Source organism: Lissotriton vulgaris, chromosome 2_1, assembly GCF_964263255.1.
Source record: "Lissotriton vulgaris chromosome 2_1, aLisVul1.2, whole genome shotgun sequence".
Taxonomy (NCBI): Eukaryota; Metazoa; Chordata; class Amphibia; order Caudata; family Salamandridae; genus Lissotriton; species Lissotriton vulgaris.
In genome coordinates, this window is record NC_141687.1 from 387,861,224 (window position 1) to 387,877,196 (window position 15,973).

The 15,973-nt window shown below is 43.0% G+C and overlaps 1 protein-coding gene across 1 annotated transcript in view; it reads left to right on the plus strand.

The window, feature by feature from the left end:
- The window catches only part of AOX1 (aldehyde oxidase 1), a 504,603-nt gene that overhangs the window by 451,877 nt on the left and 36,753 nt on the right, over positions 1-15,973 (plus strand). The window contains exon 30 of the mRNA XM_086955224.1: positions 816-868. Within this exon, the coding sequence (XP_086811350.1) occupies positions 816-868 (53 nt within the window). The remainder of the gene's footprint in view (positions 1-815; positions 869-15,973) is intronic.

A 15,973-nucleotide genomic window follows, 5' to 3' on the forward strand; every position in this document is an offset into this window, starting at 1 on the left:
AGCAATGCTCATTTTTGAAATAATATTCTGTGGAATGCTTCTGCATCAGATACACCTTTACCAAAGGAAAACTAAAAGGATTCGAAGATCTAAAAGAAAAGTATGAGCTAGCAGAGGGTGAATGTTTTAGATACACACAAGAGAGGCATTGGGTACTACGACAAGAGGTGAGACAGGGAGCCGGCAGAGCCCTCAAAGGGATAAAAAATGCATTAGAGGACAGGACGACATAATTAATGTAATTTGTAGGCTCTCCAGAACACTATAGAAGACGCAACCAGGCCGCAAAGTCACTTTCCAGAAAGCTTTCTAGAAAGAAATGGGGATTGAACTGGATAGGAAGCAACGGCATGGCATCCTCAAGAAACACAAATTAAGTCGGGACAAGAAACACTGTTTACAATGCTATACAGGTGGCACCTTACAATACCACAATTACATATAACACTCCCCACAAAATCAGGTGAATGTTGAACAGGATGCGGTAATTAGGAAACCATTAACCACATGAGCCCTGCTCCAGGATCCAGAGTTTCAGGGAGGACATTTTGGAAATGGGTACTAAGGTCACAGGGAGTTAAATGACAAAGTACCCTGAGGTTATTTGAAGACATTTGCCTCCGTGCTAACCTAAGAGACGGAGTGTCTGTTGTAGAAATGCAGCACTGATGTTCTGGGGAAAATTAATAAAATTGAGCGAACCATAAACTATTCTCTTTTGAATAGAAATGTTTTGGAATTCTAAAATTCTTTGTCTTGCTTACTCTCAAAAAGCAGTTTATTTTCATCACAAAACTCATCTTTATTTTTCGCAGGTGAAGAAAGCTTTCGAAGAATGTATCAGTCTCTCTACTACTGGATTCTTTAGGTAAAAAATATCTTTCTATCTCGTTTTGGGTTACTTGGAGATTGTTACAATCTTTGAAAATGGCTACCTTTCTCTCAGTGCTTTCTTGAAGATGTGTTTTGTTTCTAGTTTTTCGTATACTGTATTTTGTTCGTGTGGGTCTAGTTTTGCCTTTAAGATCCCTTTTTTTTAGTTTTGACATAGTAGCTCTTAGGAGCCACTAGCAGAAAACTGTTGAATTGTAATTTGTAACTATGTGAGTGGTGCTTAGCACAGGAATTGCAAGAAGACTCCGTCTGCTGCTTACCTGTAGAGTGTGATTCCATTGCTGTGCAGAATGCCATACTGTAAGTATTACTGTTCATGAACTATGCAAACCAATGCTAAAGAATAATAAAAAGCTTGCACTGACATTCTTGAATTGTAACAAAAGGTTCCTTACTTAACTGAATGGCATACAATAGTGATACACAGGACCGGCTTTAGCATTGGTGGTACCCAGTCCGACAATCTTTGTTGGCGCCCCCTTCCACGACCTCCTTCCCTCACTACCACCCTCTAATGGTGCCCTTCATCTCTCCTTAGCCCTCTCTCGCCTTTATTTATTTTATAGTGCTACTTATCCTAATGTAGACTGTCAGAGCGCTTTACATCACAAACATATTATGCAAATGCAATGAGTCAAACAAGGGTGTAACTCAATGTACAGGATATGCTATTTAAGACTTCAAGGACTGCAAGGTGTAGGAGCCAAAGATCATCGATACTGGTAGGCATTACATGTTAAAACTGCTTAGTCTGGAGAAACGAAGGGACTAATTTACTAAGTTTTTATGATGTACAGTCACCAAAGTTGCGACACTGCCTTGCATGAATAGCAGAGAGCACAACAGCACATTATCTACAAGACATGGTGCGTTGCTCTCTCCTCTAGTGCTGGCATACTTTAGGCTGCCTTGTGCCAATGCACATATCTTTGCAACCCAGTGCAAAGGTGTGTGCTTAATGTCAAGCATAGGGTTTATACTGGAAGAGCACCATTCCAGCATATGTTCTTGCTTTGACAAAGTTTCACACTTTATTACCTTACAAGTGTGTTGCACTGTACAGTGCACATATGAAGTTGGAAAGGTTTAGAGAAAATACATCTTTTTGACAACTTTACTCCTGCTTCGAGGAGGCATACTTTTTGGTTGCAAATCCCTTTCTACTAAAGTTAGTAGATATGAATTTTCTCCAAAATCCTTTGGTGGGTGCATGCGATTGGCCATGTAGCACCCACGGTACGCCTCTTTGACGCAAAGACCGGCACAGTGCTACTTTGTGTTACTTTAGGACCACTTTCCAACACACTTTCTGATTTGCATTGGAAGGAAAACCCTAAAACAAAACTTTGTGCCAGGTTTGTGTCACTTTTGTGTCGCAAACTAGGCACAAAGTGTTAGTAAATCCACCCCATAAATTTAAAAAGAATTTGAAACATACTGCAATGATTGGGGAGGTCATTGTAACACAATTGTATTACTGCCCAAAGGAACCCTTTTTAGCAATCTTACAATAATGAAAGATTGAGGAGAAAAACAATAAGGCCCTAAACCTTTGCCTTGCAATTTGCATGCAGCGCTTTGATGGCTGTTCATAGGCCACTGTGCTTATTAGAAGGCTTGTAACTGCAGATAATAGAATAATCTGTGGCAAAATCAGAAACCCACTGAACTATCCACACAAAATATAAATATGTGGTCTGCATGTTATATGCTGTGCTTTGAAGCGGGAACATTAACCTCAATGCTACTTTAACATGAGTCAAAACTGACCAGACAAATCCCAGATTACTCCATTAATTGCATTAACCAACAAAGTTATCATGCATTTTTAATTTTTTTTATTATTCCCTGAAAAACGTTGGGCACACAAAGATCTCTGCAGGCTGGTCCTATCTTGCCTAAACAGGCATAGGTCTTTTGAATTATATAATAGAGCAATAATTAGGGTGTGGGCCCTGGCGTCACTGCACCGGCTGCAACAATGGAAGTACACCCCTGAGTTCAGTTTAGTTAGCAGGGGTAGAAGTGCATAAAAAGAGATATGGGAAACAGGATCTCCACGTTTCCCAGACATAAATGCTTGCCAATTGTTCACATTTTAGGATTCTGCAAGGCCCCAACATGGTACTTATATGGAAATGTATATGTACTTTTGTGTAATCATTTTTAACTCGACCGTGCCTGTTTGCTTTGTCAGTGATCATGAAGGTTCTAGAAAATATATCATCTTGCTTTTTTTCTTATGTTTATTGTTTAAAGTGGCTACTAATAAGGGAAAAATATACTAGCTTTTAGTAATTTTGCCTAAGTTTTGTGTTGGTATGGTATTGTATTGTATTGTAATTGCATTTATTTAGCACTTACTACCCCTGACGAGGTGTCAAAGCGCTTTTTTGATGAGTAGCACGCTACTCCGGGACCCATAGAGAATTAGTGTTGAATTAGTATAGTGAAACATGCAAGTACATTTTAAGTGGTGGATCGGTTAGTCAGTTATTTGGATTTGAAATGATAGCAAAAGGATAGAGGAGGACAAAGGTTTGTATTTATATAGCGCTTGTTGAGGCACGCCATTCAGGAAGCCTACAAAGGATTAGTGGTGAATTAATATGGTGAAATATGAAGTAATTTCAGTGGTGGATATTAGTCAGTAACTTGGAGTGAGAAGGATAGCATAGGGATAAAAGGGGAAGAAAGATTTGCATTCATATAGCACTTGTTACCCCTGATGGGTGTTGAAGCTCTTTTCTGGCGAGTAGTACGCCCCTCCGGAACCCATAAAGGTTTACTGTTGAAAATGAGTATAGTAAAAAATATGAAGTAATTTGAGTAGTGGATATGTTATTCAGTTATTTGGGTAGTATATTAGTATAGTTTAATATGGAATTTGAGAAGTGAACATGTTAGTCTGTTAATTTCGATTTAAAAGGATAGTGGAGGGATAAAAGAGTGAAGGGTTTTTTTTTTTAGGTCTTAGCAGTAGGAGGAGGCTTTTGGATGAGTAAAAAGGAGTTTTGGAGGGGAAGACTAAGAGGGAAGCGTTTAGAAAGGTTTGTTTTAGGGAATCCGTATAGTAAAAGAGGAGTCAGATGGTAGAGATGGGGAGAGTCTGGAAAGAGTTATTTTAGCAATCATAGTAGTGGTATGGGGTATGGGATAAATGAGAGAGTGGATGTAGAGGATATATTGATAGATGTATAGGATGAGAGATAGGAAGGAGTAGTAGAAGAAGTTTGAAATGAGTCAGAAGGTTGGCTAGAAGATATATTGAGCGAAGTATAGGCTGAAAAATAGGGTAGTGCATTGGAAATGCTAAATTAGAAGAAAGTGAGAAATATATCGATCCATAATTACATTGAAAGTATATAGATACATAAAGGAGGTAAGTATATGTAGATTAAATATATTGATAGAGGCACAGGATGAGAAATAGGGAAGTGCATTGGATTTGCTTTTTCAGGAGAAAAGTGACAGACACACAGATCCAAGTACATGGAAGGTACATAGATGCACAATGGAAGTATGCACATGTAGACCAAAGATGATTTTTATTTATTTATTATTATTATTATTATTTTTTCTCTCAACAACAAAATTATTTTACATGTTTATACAAAGTAATACGCAAAGATAGTTACATATCTATAGTGAAAACAAATGCTTGTATACAGAGGGATATGCTGTAAATTTTTGTGGGGAAGAGCCAAATCTTGAGTAGTTTTCTGAAGATAAGGTGGTTGACGGTGGACCTTATGCTGGGGGGTAAGGAGTTCCATAGTTTGGCTGCTTGAACAGAGAAGGATGTGCCACCCTACTGCTCTGCCAAGTGCCAACTTAACTGAACCAAGAAGTCTTCAAATCTAATAATGAACAGGGCCGGACTGGTGTTTTCGGGCACTGGGCAATCCCCCGGTAGGCTGGATGGAGTTGAGGGGGCCGGTTTTCTAACAGGGGCTGGTTTTGTGGCTGGGGGGCCGATTTTCAGTCCGACCGTCACTACTTCAGAGAGAAGTCACCAGGTGTCGTGTCTGAGACACCTGGTGACTTCTCTCTGAAGTAGTGACGGTCGGGCTGAAAATCGGCCCCCCAGCCAAATACTACCAGGCCTGAATAGTCTCAATCAATCAATCAATCAATCATCGCATTTATATAGCGCACTACTTACCCAGTGGGTCTCAAGGCGCTGGGGGAGGGGGATCTGCTACTGCTCGAACAACCAGGTCTTGAGTTGCTTCCTGAAGGTGAGGTGGTCCTGGGTCAGGCGGAGGTGGGTGGGGAGGGAGTTCCATGTCTTGGCGGCGAAGTAGGAGAAGGACCGTCCCCCTGTGGTGGCTCTACGGATGCGGGGGACGGCGGCGAGGGCGTGGCTGGTCGATCGAAGCTGGCGTTTGGGAGCGTAGAAGTTGAGGCGGCTGTTGAGGTATCCTGGGCCTTGGCTGTGTAGGGCTTTGTGTGCGTGGGTGAGGAGACGGAAGGTGATTCTCTTGTTGACCGGGAGCAGTGCAGGTCTCTCAGGTGTCCGGAGATGTGGCCGCGGCGGGGGATGTCCAGGATGAGTCGTGCTGAGGCGTTCTGGATCCGCTGGAGTCTCTTCTGGAGTTTGGCGGTGGTTCCGGCGTAGAGGGTGTTGCCGTAGTCCAGACGGCTGGTGACGAGGGCCTTGGTGACCGTCTCCGACCGAGATGAGTCCACTCCGCTCTAGCTGCAGCCTGCAGGGAAAACAGCAGCGCAAGCAACAGCAAACCTGATTGACCGGTGTCTGACTGTGCATCCAAACACAGAGGAGGAGGTGCCTGTGCGCAGCGCGCAGAATTATACACTAACTCCTCCTCCACGGCATTTGCGGGCATCTCTAGGGAGCGCTGATGATGTAATTCCCTGAGTCCCGCATGCGCACAGCACATTGGGCAATTAAAACTGCGCAAGACTGCAGCATCACGAGTCACGAGAGTCACGAAACAAGCAAGAAAATGTAATTATTCTACTGGCTAGCCGTAGCCCCTGTGTCTGTAACCAACAGCAGGACTGCAGGGGGTGAGTACGTTTTTCCGCCCTAGCACCAATTCAATTAATGATGATTGTGTTCATGGTGTGGTGGCACAAAAAGGTGGCGGGCCTAGCGCAGTGGTTGAGGTCTGACTCTGGTTTGTGTCCTAAGGCCTCCTACCTTTCCTGTGAGGAGATTGGCGGACTGATGGGGTGCAGGAGACAGGCAGACATTTAAGTGGGAATAATATTAATTATTGTGGGTTAGAGAAGTGTGAGTGGTGACGGGAAAGAAAGGAAGATAGCCAAGAGAAAAGCACGCAGAGAGGGAGGAAAGGGGAGACGAAAAGGATTGCATAAAAGGAGGACGGGTAGAAGGAAGTGCGGCCAAGTCATACTCACAAGAATTTTGGAGTGCACTTTTTCTATTTTTGCTGTTTTGTGGCATAGAAGTATCGTATCACTCACCTGTATGGTTTTCCAAAATGTTTTTCCTTTCAGGGATGGATGTGGTCTTCTTTCCAAAGGGCATTGCCCTGTAAAATGCAGGCGTTTTGTATAAAGTGCTGGAGCACCCCGTGGTGGCTTCTGTGAGCCTATGCAACCTGTCTGTCAGTGAGTGTGAAAGAGAGTGATGGAAGGTGATGCCATCAAGGGGTTGTCTCTGAAAGGTGTATATTGCCTGGAGTGTGGTTGGTGACCGGTGAGAGCTTCGGCTGATTTGATGTATGCTTGAGGGAGTGTGTGCCAGTCCCCGGAGCACAGCTTTTATATTTCCGCTTTGTGTGCGAGACGCTGAGAAAAACAAAAAGTTGTTAGTTGGAATTTGACTTAAGTTTAGGCACTTTAGAGGTACTCTGTAGCGCTTTGTCCCCATTGTTATGTTGGTAACTGTGCCAGTACAGCGATAAACCATATGCAAATCACTTTTGATCCGACTATAGAATAATAGACTAGGTCAAAGCAGGGCTCGACTAATAAATATTTTATCGTGTTTTAACTGGAAAAGGTACCATTCAAGGCCCAAGCAAACAATGTGCTATAAATAATGTTGTAAAAGAAGAAATCAAATGTAGGGACTTGACTACAATTGTTTGAGTTGCTGTAATGAGGGAAGTCCCTATATTCGTATTGTGTCCTGATGTTTTAATATTGGAAAGACATTTACATTATACAATGAATTGTAATAGTTTTAATAAATGGATGGAATAATTTTAAAGCCACAACAATTAGACCATCTACCTTATGGGCTGTCTCACAAATATGGAAAAACAACTATTAAGGGAGGGTCAAAGGGAGTATGTTTATAGACCATCCAAGTTCGAACCCCTACTGAGACTATACAGAACAATAAAAAACTTGAAGGTCTGAAAGAAAAAAAGCTAAGTCCTCTGGGTCCTCAATGAAAAAAACTACAAACTGACAATGCGCTGAACCAGCCCCAAGTGGTCGAAAGACACTAAATGTAAGGTAGAAGTCCTATCAGCCCACCCTCATGGCGGAGCCTTGTCATTTAGGACATCTAGAACCAGATTGGTGTGTCTGTGCCCAGATGAATCGGCTGGATATCACACTGTTATGGTTCACAGGATGAAAGTGTCCACGCCACTGGCGGTGCTGATACAGTGCAGTGCAGTGAAAGTTGAGTGAGTGATATTAAAATGACGGTCAAGGCAAAAGAAAAATCCTTTTATTAATATTCACCTGGACGTCACATTAAAAAGGGTGCAAAACAGTGTAACAAAATCACTGTCTACTTTGCTGAGTGGTTAATAAGGCCAACATGTTTCTGCCATAAGGTGACAGTACACCGGCATTCTTCAGGGCCACTAGTATAAAGATGCTACTGCAAAGATACACTCTATTTATAGTGCAAAAAAAGGTGAAATGTCAGACACAAAATAAGTCTGTCAACAGTGAATGTGGTCAATTGGACCATCCTACTGTATCCTCTTAGAACCATGTGATGATAGAGGATGCAGTCCCTGCAATCAAAAACAGAAAAAATAAAATAACTAATTGTTATTCTATATGTATGATAGATTCCAAGGGACAATCAACCCTGGACAAAACTATTTTATCATACAGTGAGAACCCAAAAAAGACTCAGCTAGGCCAGTCATGCCTCTGATGGCCAATCAATTGATAAAGGTTTCCCGTAGGGTAAACCACAGAAAATTCTGAAAATAAGTTGAACAAACAAGTGGACTTACCCAACTATGTGTGGGAATCAAGCCTCACCTCGCCCGGCAGCGGCTCGGAGAATGAGGCCCCGCTCTGTGCACAGAAAGAATAAATAAACAGATAGACTGTCAGAGATCTGATCAGTGTCCTCAACCATTGGTGTATATTAAAAATTGTGCATGAAAACTTGGTTGTAAGTTGCCCACAGTGATCACGCTGCCATAGAGAAAGAGGGTAGGTGTAGCATCAAGTATTAGATAGAAAGGCAGGCTTAAACTGACAAAAAAGGATGGATAAATGTTCAAAACACTCAATCCCTCATGATGTCATCAAAAATTGTCAACCAGGAGGCTATCTCAATATTCATATTGGGGGTATTGTTCAAGGTTGACAGAAACTGGGGGAGATAAATGACTCAGCTCACCTCATGCACAGCCTATGCTTATAGAGTAGCCTTCACTGGTAGTATTAATGTGAAGGAAAACGCTCAAAAACGTGTAAATGCCTAAGCGCCCGACTAGCCAGACAAGCACCTCTATTAAGTACCCACAATCAGAGTAAAACAGGGTAAAGCAAGCATGTAACAGGCAGCACTGCGGAAACTCACCTCTCCGTCGGTACCTCTCGGCGAAATCCTGAGCCGAAGGGGAGGCAACGAGGAGAGGCGAGAGGCGCGTTTAAATACCCCCATTGATTGGTGGTGAATGCGTACATTCGGCTCACCTGGTAGGCCGATGTACGTCATGCCGATCTCCAATGAGGGGACCTTAGCAGAAGCGCATGCGCGTCGGTGGACCACTAGTAAGTAGACGTGGTCTCAACCGGAGCATGCGCTGAAGGAGCGTTTAGAGTACGAACGTTCTCAGCATAAACGGAAGCATGACGTCTGCAAGCCTCGGGGATATTCGCGCGTGCGCAATTAATACTGTTTGTCTAAAGATTGCGCATGGGCAGAAGACAAGTGGCAAGGAAAGACACTTACATAACATAGTGGAACAGCGGCTAACTGATATCTACCGATGTATGCATGCAAACGTGTGCCAGGGGCACTAAAGAGAATACTTCACACGTGGTCAGGTAGTTGACACAAGTATATTGATTTGCAGTCCCGAAATTAAGATGAAAAACTGGGATATACACTGACCACAAGTGTGTGCATGCCCACATAGGCGTGGGGCACTACAAAACTTACTAATCATGTGGTCAAGAAATTGACACATGTGTAATCAATTACAGTCTTGAGTATCTAATGTGAACTAGATATAAGTGGGACCATCCCCTATGTATATTATCCACCATAGTCCACTTCTGGGATAAGACTGGCGGAGAGAGGTGTTATGTAAAGCGAGCTATGGATAGTATTGCACTCTTTGCATCAGGTGATGCAAGGTGGTATCTTAGACAGCAAGCCATACAGTAATGATCCATATTTCATTAGATTGGGAAATATATGATGGTCAATTACCCCAAAGGGCAAGTGTGCTGGTCGTATAGACACCCATGGGATATTGTCATTTAGCCCTGCCACGTCAGTTTTTAATTTAAAAATCCAACGTTGTTCCTTGATGAAGAGAAAACGTGAAACATCAGTGATGTGTGCAGTGATAAATGGCTGGTCCAGGACCACCCACCTTAAATCATCCGCCTTATGTTTCTTAGCTAGAAAGTGATTAGTTAGGCAGGTGGACTGTTTATTGCAACGTATTGTGCTCTTATGTTCACCAATACGTAATTTAACTTTTCTGGTGGTATGTCCGATGTATGTCAGATTGCAAGGGCACGTGATCATATAGATCAATTTCTCAGAGTTGCAATTAGTGTGGTTAGTCAATCTCGATGGTCTAGCTGTTCCAATGTCAATAGAAAGGGTCTTCTGAGTCTGGGGGCATACGGTGCATCCGCCGCAGGGGAAATGCCCCCGGACTGGAGAGGTATTCCAAATGGTGTCAAGAGTGGTAGAGGTTTCTCTTCTCTGAGTCTTGGGCTTGGTATGTACCAGACTATCCCTGATACTTGGCCCTCTTTTGAAGGCAAATAGGGGCCTGGGTATTTCTCCCGATGCTTTATTGAGGATCTTCCAGTGTCTCAGCACTATTTTTTTAACCACATTAGATAGAGTGCTGAAAGTATGTACCATCGTCATCCTACCTGAAGGCACCTTACTGCGTTGATGTTCAATGAGTGCCTCTCGATTGTTATTGAACGCTCTTTTGTGCGCCCGACGTATCAGATGGTTTGGGTAGTGACGTTCCTTCAGGTTCAATGATAGCTCCTTCGCATGTTGTTCATACAGAGTATTGGAGGAACAATTTCTTCGCACCCTCAGAAATTGACCTACAGGTAGGTTGTCACGAAGTGACTGCGGGTGGAAACTCCGGTATGATAACAGTGAATTACGTGCCATAGGCTTCTTATAGAGTTGACTTTGTAAGCCTCCTTCGCCAGGGAAGATTAGAAGATCTAAAAATGGCAACTGCTCTTTACTATGTTCCATCGTAAAGTGGAGGTATTGATTCCTAGAGTTCAACCAGGTATGGAAATCAGTAACCTCGGTACAAGTGCCTCTCCAAACGACAATGATGTCATCAATATATCTGCGCCACAGCAACACCTGTCCATAGAAAGGATTGTTGTGGTTCAGAACATAGTCTTGCTCAAACTGGTGCATATACAAATTAGCAAGACTCGGGGCAAAAACACTCCCCATTGATGTTCCGAAGACTTGGAGGTAGAGGTCATCTTGATATTGAAAATAATTCTCCATCATGGCCAATCTGGCACACTCCATGATGAAAGGTACTGGAGTAATTGTATCCAATTGTCTTGACTCTAATAGACTCCTAATGCAGTCCAAAGTCTCTTGTTGCGGGATGCATGTATAGAGAGACTCGACGTCGAAACTCACCAGTAGGTCAGTCTCGACGTTGAACTCGGTCTCTGCAAGGAGTCGCAAAACATCACCAGTGTCTTGTAGGTACGAAGGTGTCTCTTTCACGATCGGTTTGAGAAAAAAATCCACAAAAGTGGATAATGGCTCGAGTAAAGAGCCAATCCCCGAAATAATCTGGCGTCCCGGAGGAGGTCTCTTCTCCTTATGAATTTTAGGGAGACAGTAAAAGTACGGTACCACAGGATGTGTAGTGCTGAGATACCTAGCTTCTTGAGACCTCTACCTCCAAGTCTCCGGAACATCAATGGGGAGTGTTGCTGTGGCGCAGATATATTGATGACATCATTGTCGTTTGGAGAGGCACTTGTACCGAGGTTACTGATTTCCATACCTGGTTGAACTCTAGGAATCAATACCTCCACTTTACGATGGAACATAGTAAAGAGCAGTTGCCATTTTTAGATCTTCTAATCTTCCCTGGAGAAGAAGGCTCACAAAGTCAACTCTATAAGAAGCCTATGGCACGTAATTCACTGTTATCATACCGGAGTTTCCACCCGCAGTCACTTCGTGAACTTACCTGTAGGTCAATTTCTGAGGGTGCGAAGAAATTGTTCCTCCAATACTCTGTATGAACAACATGCGAAGGAGCTATCATTGAACCTGAAGGAACGTCACTACCCAAACCATCTGATACGTTGGGCGCACAAAAGAGCGTTCAATAACAATCGAGAGGCACTCATTGAACATCAACGCAGTAAGGTGCCTTCAAATAGGATGACGATGGTACATACTTTCAGCACTCTATCTAATGTGGTTAAAAAAATAGTGCTGAGACACTGGAAGATCCTCAATACAGCATCGGGAGAAATACCCAGGCCCCTATTTGCCTTCAAAAGAGGGCCAAGTATCAGGGATAGTCTGGTACATACCAGGCCCAAGACTCAGAGAAGAGAAACCTCTACCACTCTTGACACCATTTGGAATACCTCTCCAGTCCGGGGGCATTACCCCTGCGGCGGATGCACCGTATGCCCCCAGACTCAGAAGACCCTTTCTATTGACATTGGAACAGCTAGACCATGGAGATTGACTAACCACACTAATTGCAACTCTGAGAAATTGATCTATATGATCACGTGCCCTTGCAATCTGACATACATCGGACATACCACCAGAAAAGTAAAATTACGTATTAGTGAACATAAGAGCACAATACGTTGCAATAAACAGTCCACCTGCCTAACTAATCACTTTCTAGCTAAGAAACATAAGGCGGATGGTTTAAGGTGGGTGGTCCTAGACCAGCCATTTATCCCTGCACACATCACTGTTGTTTCACGTTTTCTCTTCATCAAGGAACAACGTTGGATTTTTAAATTAAAAACTGACGTGGCAGGGCTAAATGACAATATCCCATGGGTGTCTATATGACCAGCACACTATGCCCTTTGGGGTAATTGACCATCATATATTTCCCAATCTAATGAAATATGGATCATTACTGTATGGCTTGCTGTCTAAGATACCACCTTGCATCACCTGATGCAAAGAGTGCAATACTATCCATAGCTCCCTTTACATAACACCTCTCTCCGCCAGTCTTATCCCAGAAGTGGACTATGGTGGATAATATACATAGGGGATGGTCCCACTTATATCTAGTTCACATTAGATACTCAAGACTGTAATTGATTACACATGTGTCAATTTCTTGACCATATGATTAGTAAGTTTTGTAGTGCCCCACGCCTATGTGGGCATGCACACACTTGTGGTCAGTGTATATCCCAGTTTTTCATCTTAATTTCGGGACTGCAAATCAATATACTTGTGTCAACTACCTGACCATGTGTGAAGTATTCTCTGTAGTGCCCCAGGCACACGTTTGCATGCATACATCTGTAGATATCAGTTAGCCGCTGTTCCACTATGTTATGTAAGTGTCTTTCCTTGCCACTTGTCTTCTGCGCATGCGCAATCTTTAGACAAACAACAGTATTAATTGCGCACGCGCGAATATCCCCGAGGCTTGCAGACGTCATGCTTCCGTTTATGCTGAGAACGTTCGTACTCTAAACGCTCCTTCAGCGCATGCTCCGGTTGAGACCACGTCTACTTACGAGTGGTCCACCGACGCGCATGCGCTTCTGCTAAGGTCCCCGCATTGGAGATCGGCATGACGTACATCGGCCTACCAGGTGTGCCGAATGTACGCATTCACCACCAATCAATGGGGGTATTTAAACGTGCCTCTCGCCTCTCCTCGTTGCCTCCCCTTCGGCTCAGGATTTCGCCGAGAGGTACCGACGGAGAGGTGAGTTTCTGCAGTGCTACCTGTTACATGCTTGCTTTGCCCAGTTTTACTCTGATTGTGGGTACTTAATAGAGGTGCTTGTCTGGCTAGTCGGGCGCTTAGGCATTTACACGTTTTTGAGCGTTTTCCTTCACATTAATACTACCAGTGAAGGCTACTCTATAAGCATAGGCTGTAGCATGAAGTGAGCTGAGTCATTTATCTCCCCCAGTTTCTGTCAACCTTGAACAATACCCTCAATATGAATATTGAGATAGCCTCCTGGTTGACAATTTTTGATGACATCATGAGGGATTGAGTGTTTTGAACATTTATCCATCCTTTTTTGTCAGTTTAAGCCTGCCTTTCCATCGAATACTTGATGCTACACCTACCCTCTTTCTCTATGGCAGCGTGATCACTGTGGGCAACTTACAACCAAGTTTTCATGCACAAATTTATTTATTTTTTTTAATTTTTGAAAACCTTTAATGTGCACAAAATTAGTACAAATACGGGCCTACAACCGTCCGGCCGGCCACGAACTCTCATGAAGCACTAGTGCATGCAATACGGTGACAAGGTAATGCAGCTGAGCAGCAGGTGCAATGTGAAATACAGATCAGGAAACGCCGCAGTACCTAGGCGCAGGAGCAATGCAGGTTAATTTTAAACTTTTTTTTACGCGACTATTGAGATCAGGTCATAATACTCCATACATAAGCTATTAAAAGATAAAGAACGAGGTCCATGTAGGTGGGACTTGACGAGTAGCAACAGCACCAAACAGTTCGAATCACAACATGCAAGTCCCGACCAGAGGAGGGTCACAAATTAGTCATACCACCAGAAAACTGTCTCAACTACCCCTAAACATTTGTGCCGCCACCCATCCCCCAATATGCCTAACACAGACCAAATAAAAAGGAAAAATCATAAAAGAACAAAGAAAGGCACCATAGAAAAAAAAAAAAAAAAAAACCTCGAACCAAAAAGTAACCCCCCACCCTACACACATGCAGAGGCTATGGCCTGCCCCCCCCCCCTAGCAGAGTGTCTGTCGCCCCAAAAACCCGAAATATAGCAAGAGAAGAGAAAGGAGGAAGAAGAGAAAGCAAAGGGGAAAGTGAAAGTAAAAATAATCCTGTCATGCACAATTTTTAATATACACCAATGGTTGAGGACACTGATCAGATCTCTGACAGTCTATCTGTTTATTTATTCTTTCTGTGCACAGAGCGGGGCCTCATTCTCCGAGCCGTTGCCGGGCGAGGTGAGGCTTGATTCCCACACATAGTTGGGTAAGTCCACTTGTTTGTTCAACTTATTTTCAGAATTTTCTGTGGTTTACCCTACGGGAAACCTTTATCAATTGATTGGCCGTCAGAGGCATGACTGGCCTAGCTGAGTCTTTTTTGGGTTCTCACTGTATGATAAAATAGTTTTGTCCAGGGTTGATTGTCCCTTGGAATCTATCATGCATATAGAATAACAATTAGTTATTTTATTTTTTCTGTTTTTGATTGCAGGGACTGCATCCTCTATCATCACATGGTTCTAAGAGGATACGGTAGGATGGTCCAATTGACCACATTCACTGTTGACAGACTTATTTTGTGTCTGACATTTCACCTTTTTTTGCACTATAAATAGAGTGTATCTTTGCAGTAGCATCTTTACACTAGTGGCCCTGAAGAATGCCGGTGTACTTTCACCTTATGGCAGAAACATGTTGGCCTTATTAACCACTCAGCAAAGTAGACAGTGATTTTGTTACACTGTTTTGCACCCTTTTTAATGTGACGTCCAGGTGAATATTAATAAAAGTATTTTTCTTTTGCCTTGACCGTCATTTTAATATCACTCACTCAACTTTCACTGCACTGCCCTGTATCAGCACCGCCAGTGGCGTGGACACTTTCATCCTGTGAACCATAACCGTGTGATATCCAGCCGATTCATCTGGACACGGATACACCAATCTGGTTCTAGATGTCCTAAATGACGAGGCTCCGCCATGAGGGTGGGCTGATAGGACTTCTACCTTACATTTAGTGTCTTTCGACCACTTGGGGCTGGTTCAGCGCATTGTCAGTTTGTAGTTTTTTTCATTGAGGACCCAGAGGACTTAGCTTTTTTTCTTTCAGACCTTTAAGTTTTTTATTGTTCTGTACTGTCTCACAAATATCCCTAGACCAGCCTTGACTGGCCGTGGTAGTCCTCATCAGTGAAATGCAACTTGAGTTATCTGACACAGTGAGGTAGCGGAGTCCTGTCTGGGGCTACACATCTGAGAAAAGCAAAAAATGATAAATAAGATTCTTCTATTAATCTCAATGTTAGTTGAGCTCCTATAGGCATAGTCCAGCACATACTGCTAGGTAAGGTCCCTTCTTGTGCATGTGATATGGCCCTGCTTTAGAAGTATCCGTAACATCCTGCTTAATATTTCAGACAATTGGCTAAAGATACGATTCTAGCAGTCAGAAATGACTGGACACAAAGCAAACATATGGAGTCCAACAATTCCAGCCATCCAGCAGTGAGTAGTAATGAAGGACCTAAGGACAGGCAGTGGAAGGTGCTGTATTTTCTTTAAGGATATTTTTTCTTTGTATGGCTGCAACTGACGGCAAAGATAAAGACAATAACAAACCCTCTTGGCAAAAGAGACAATGATCTGGTGACCAGTCGGAGGATAAAAGAGTGAAAACATTGGGCGT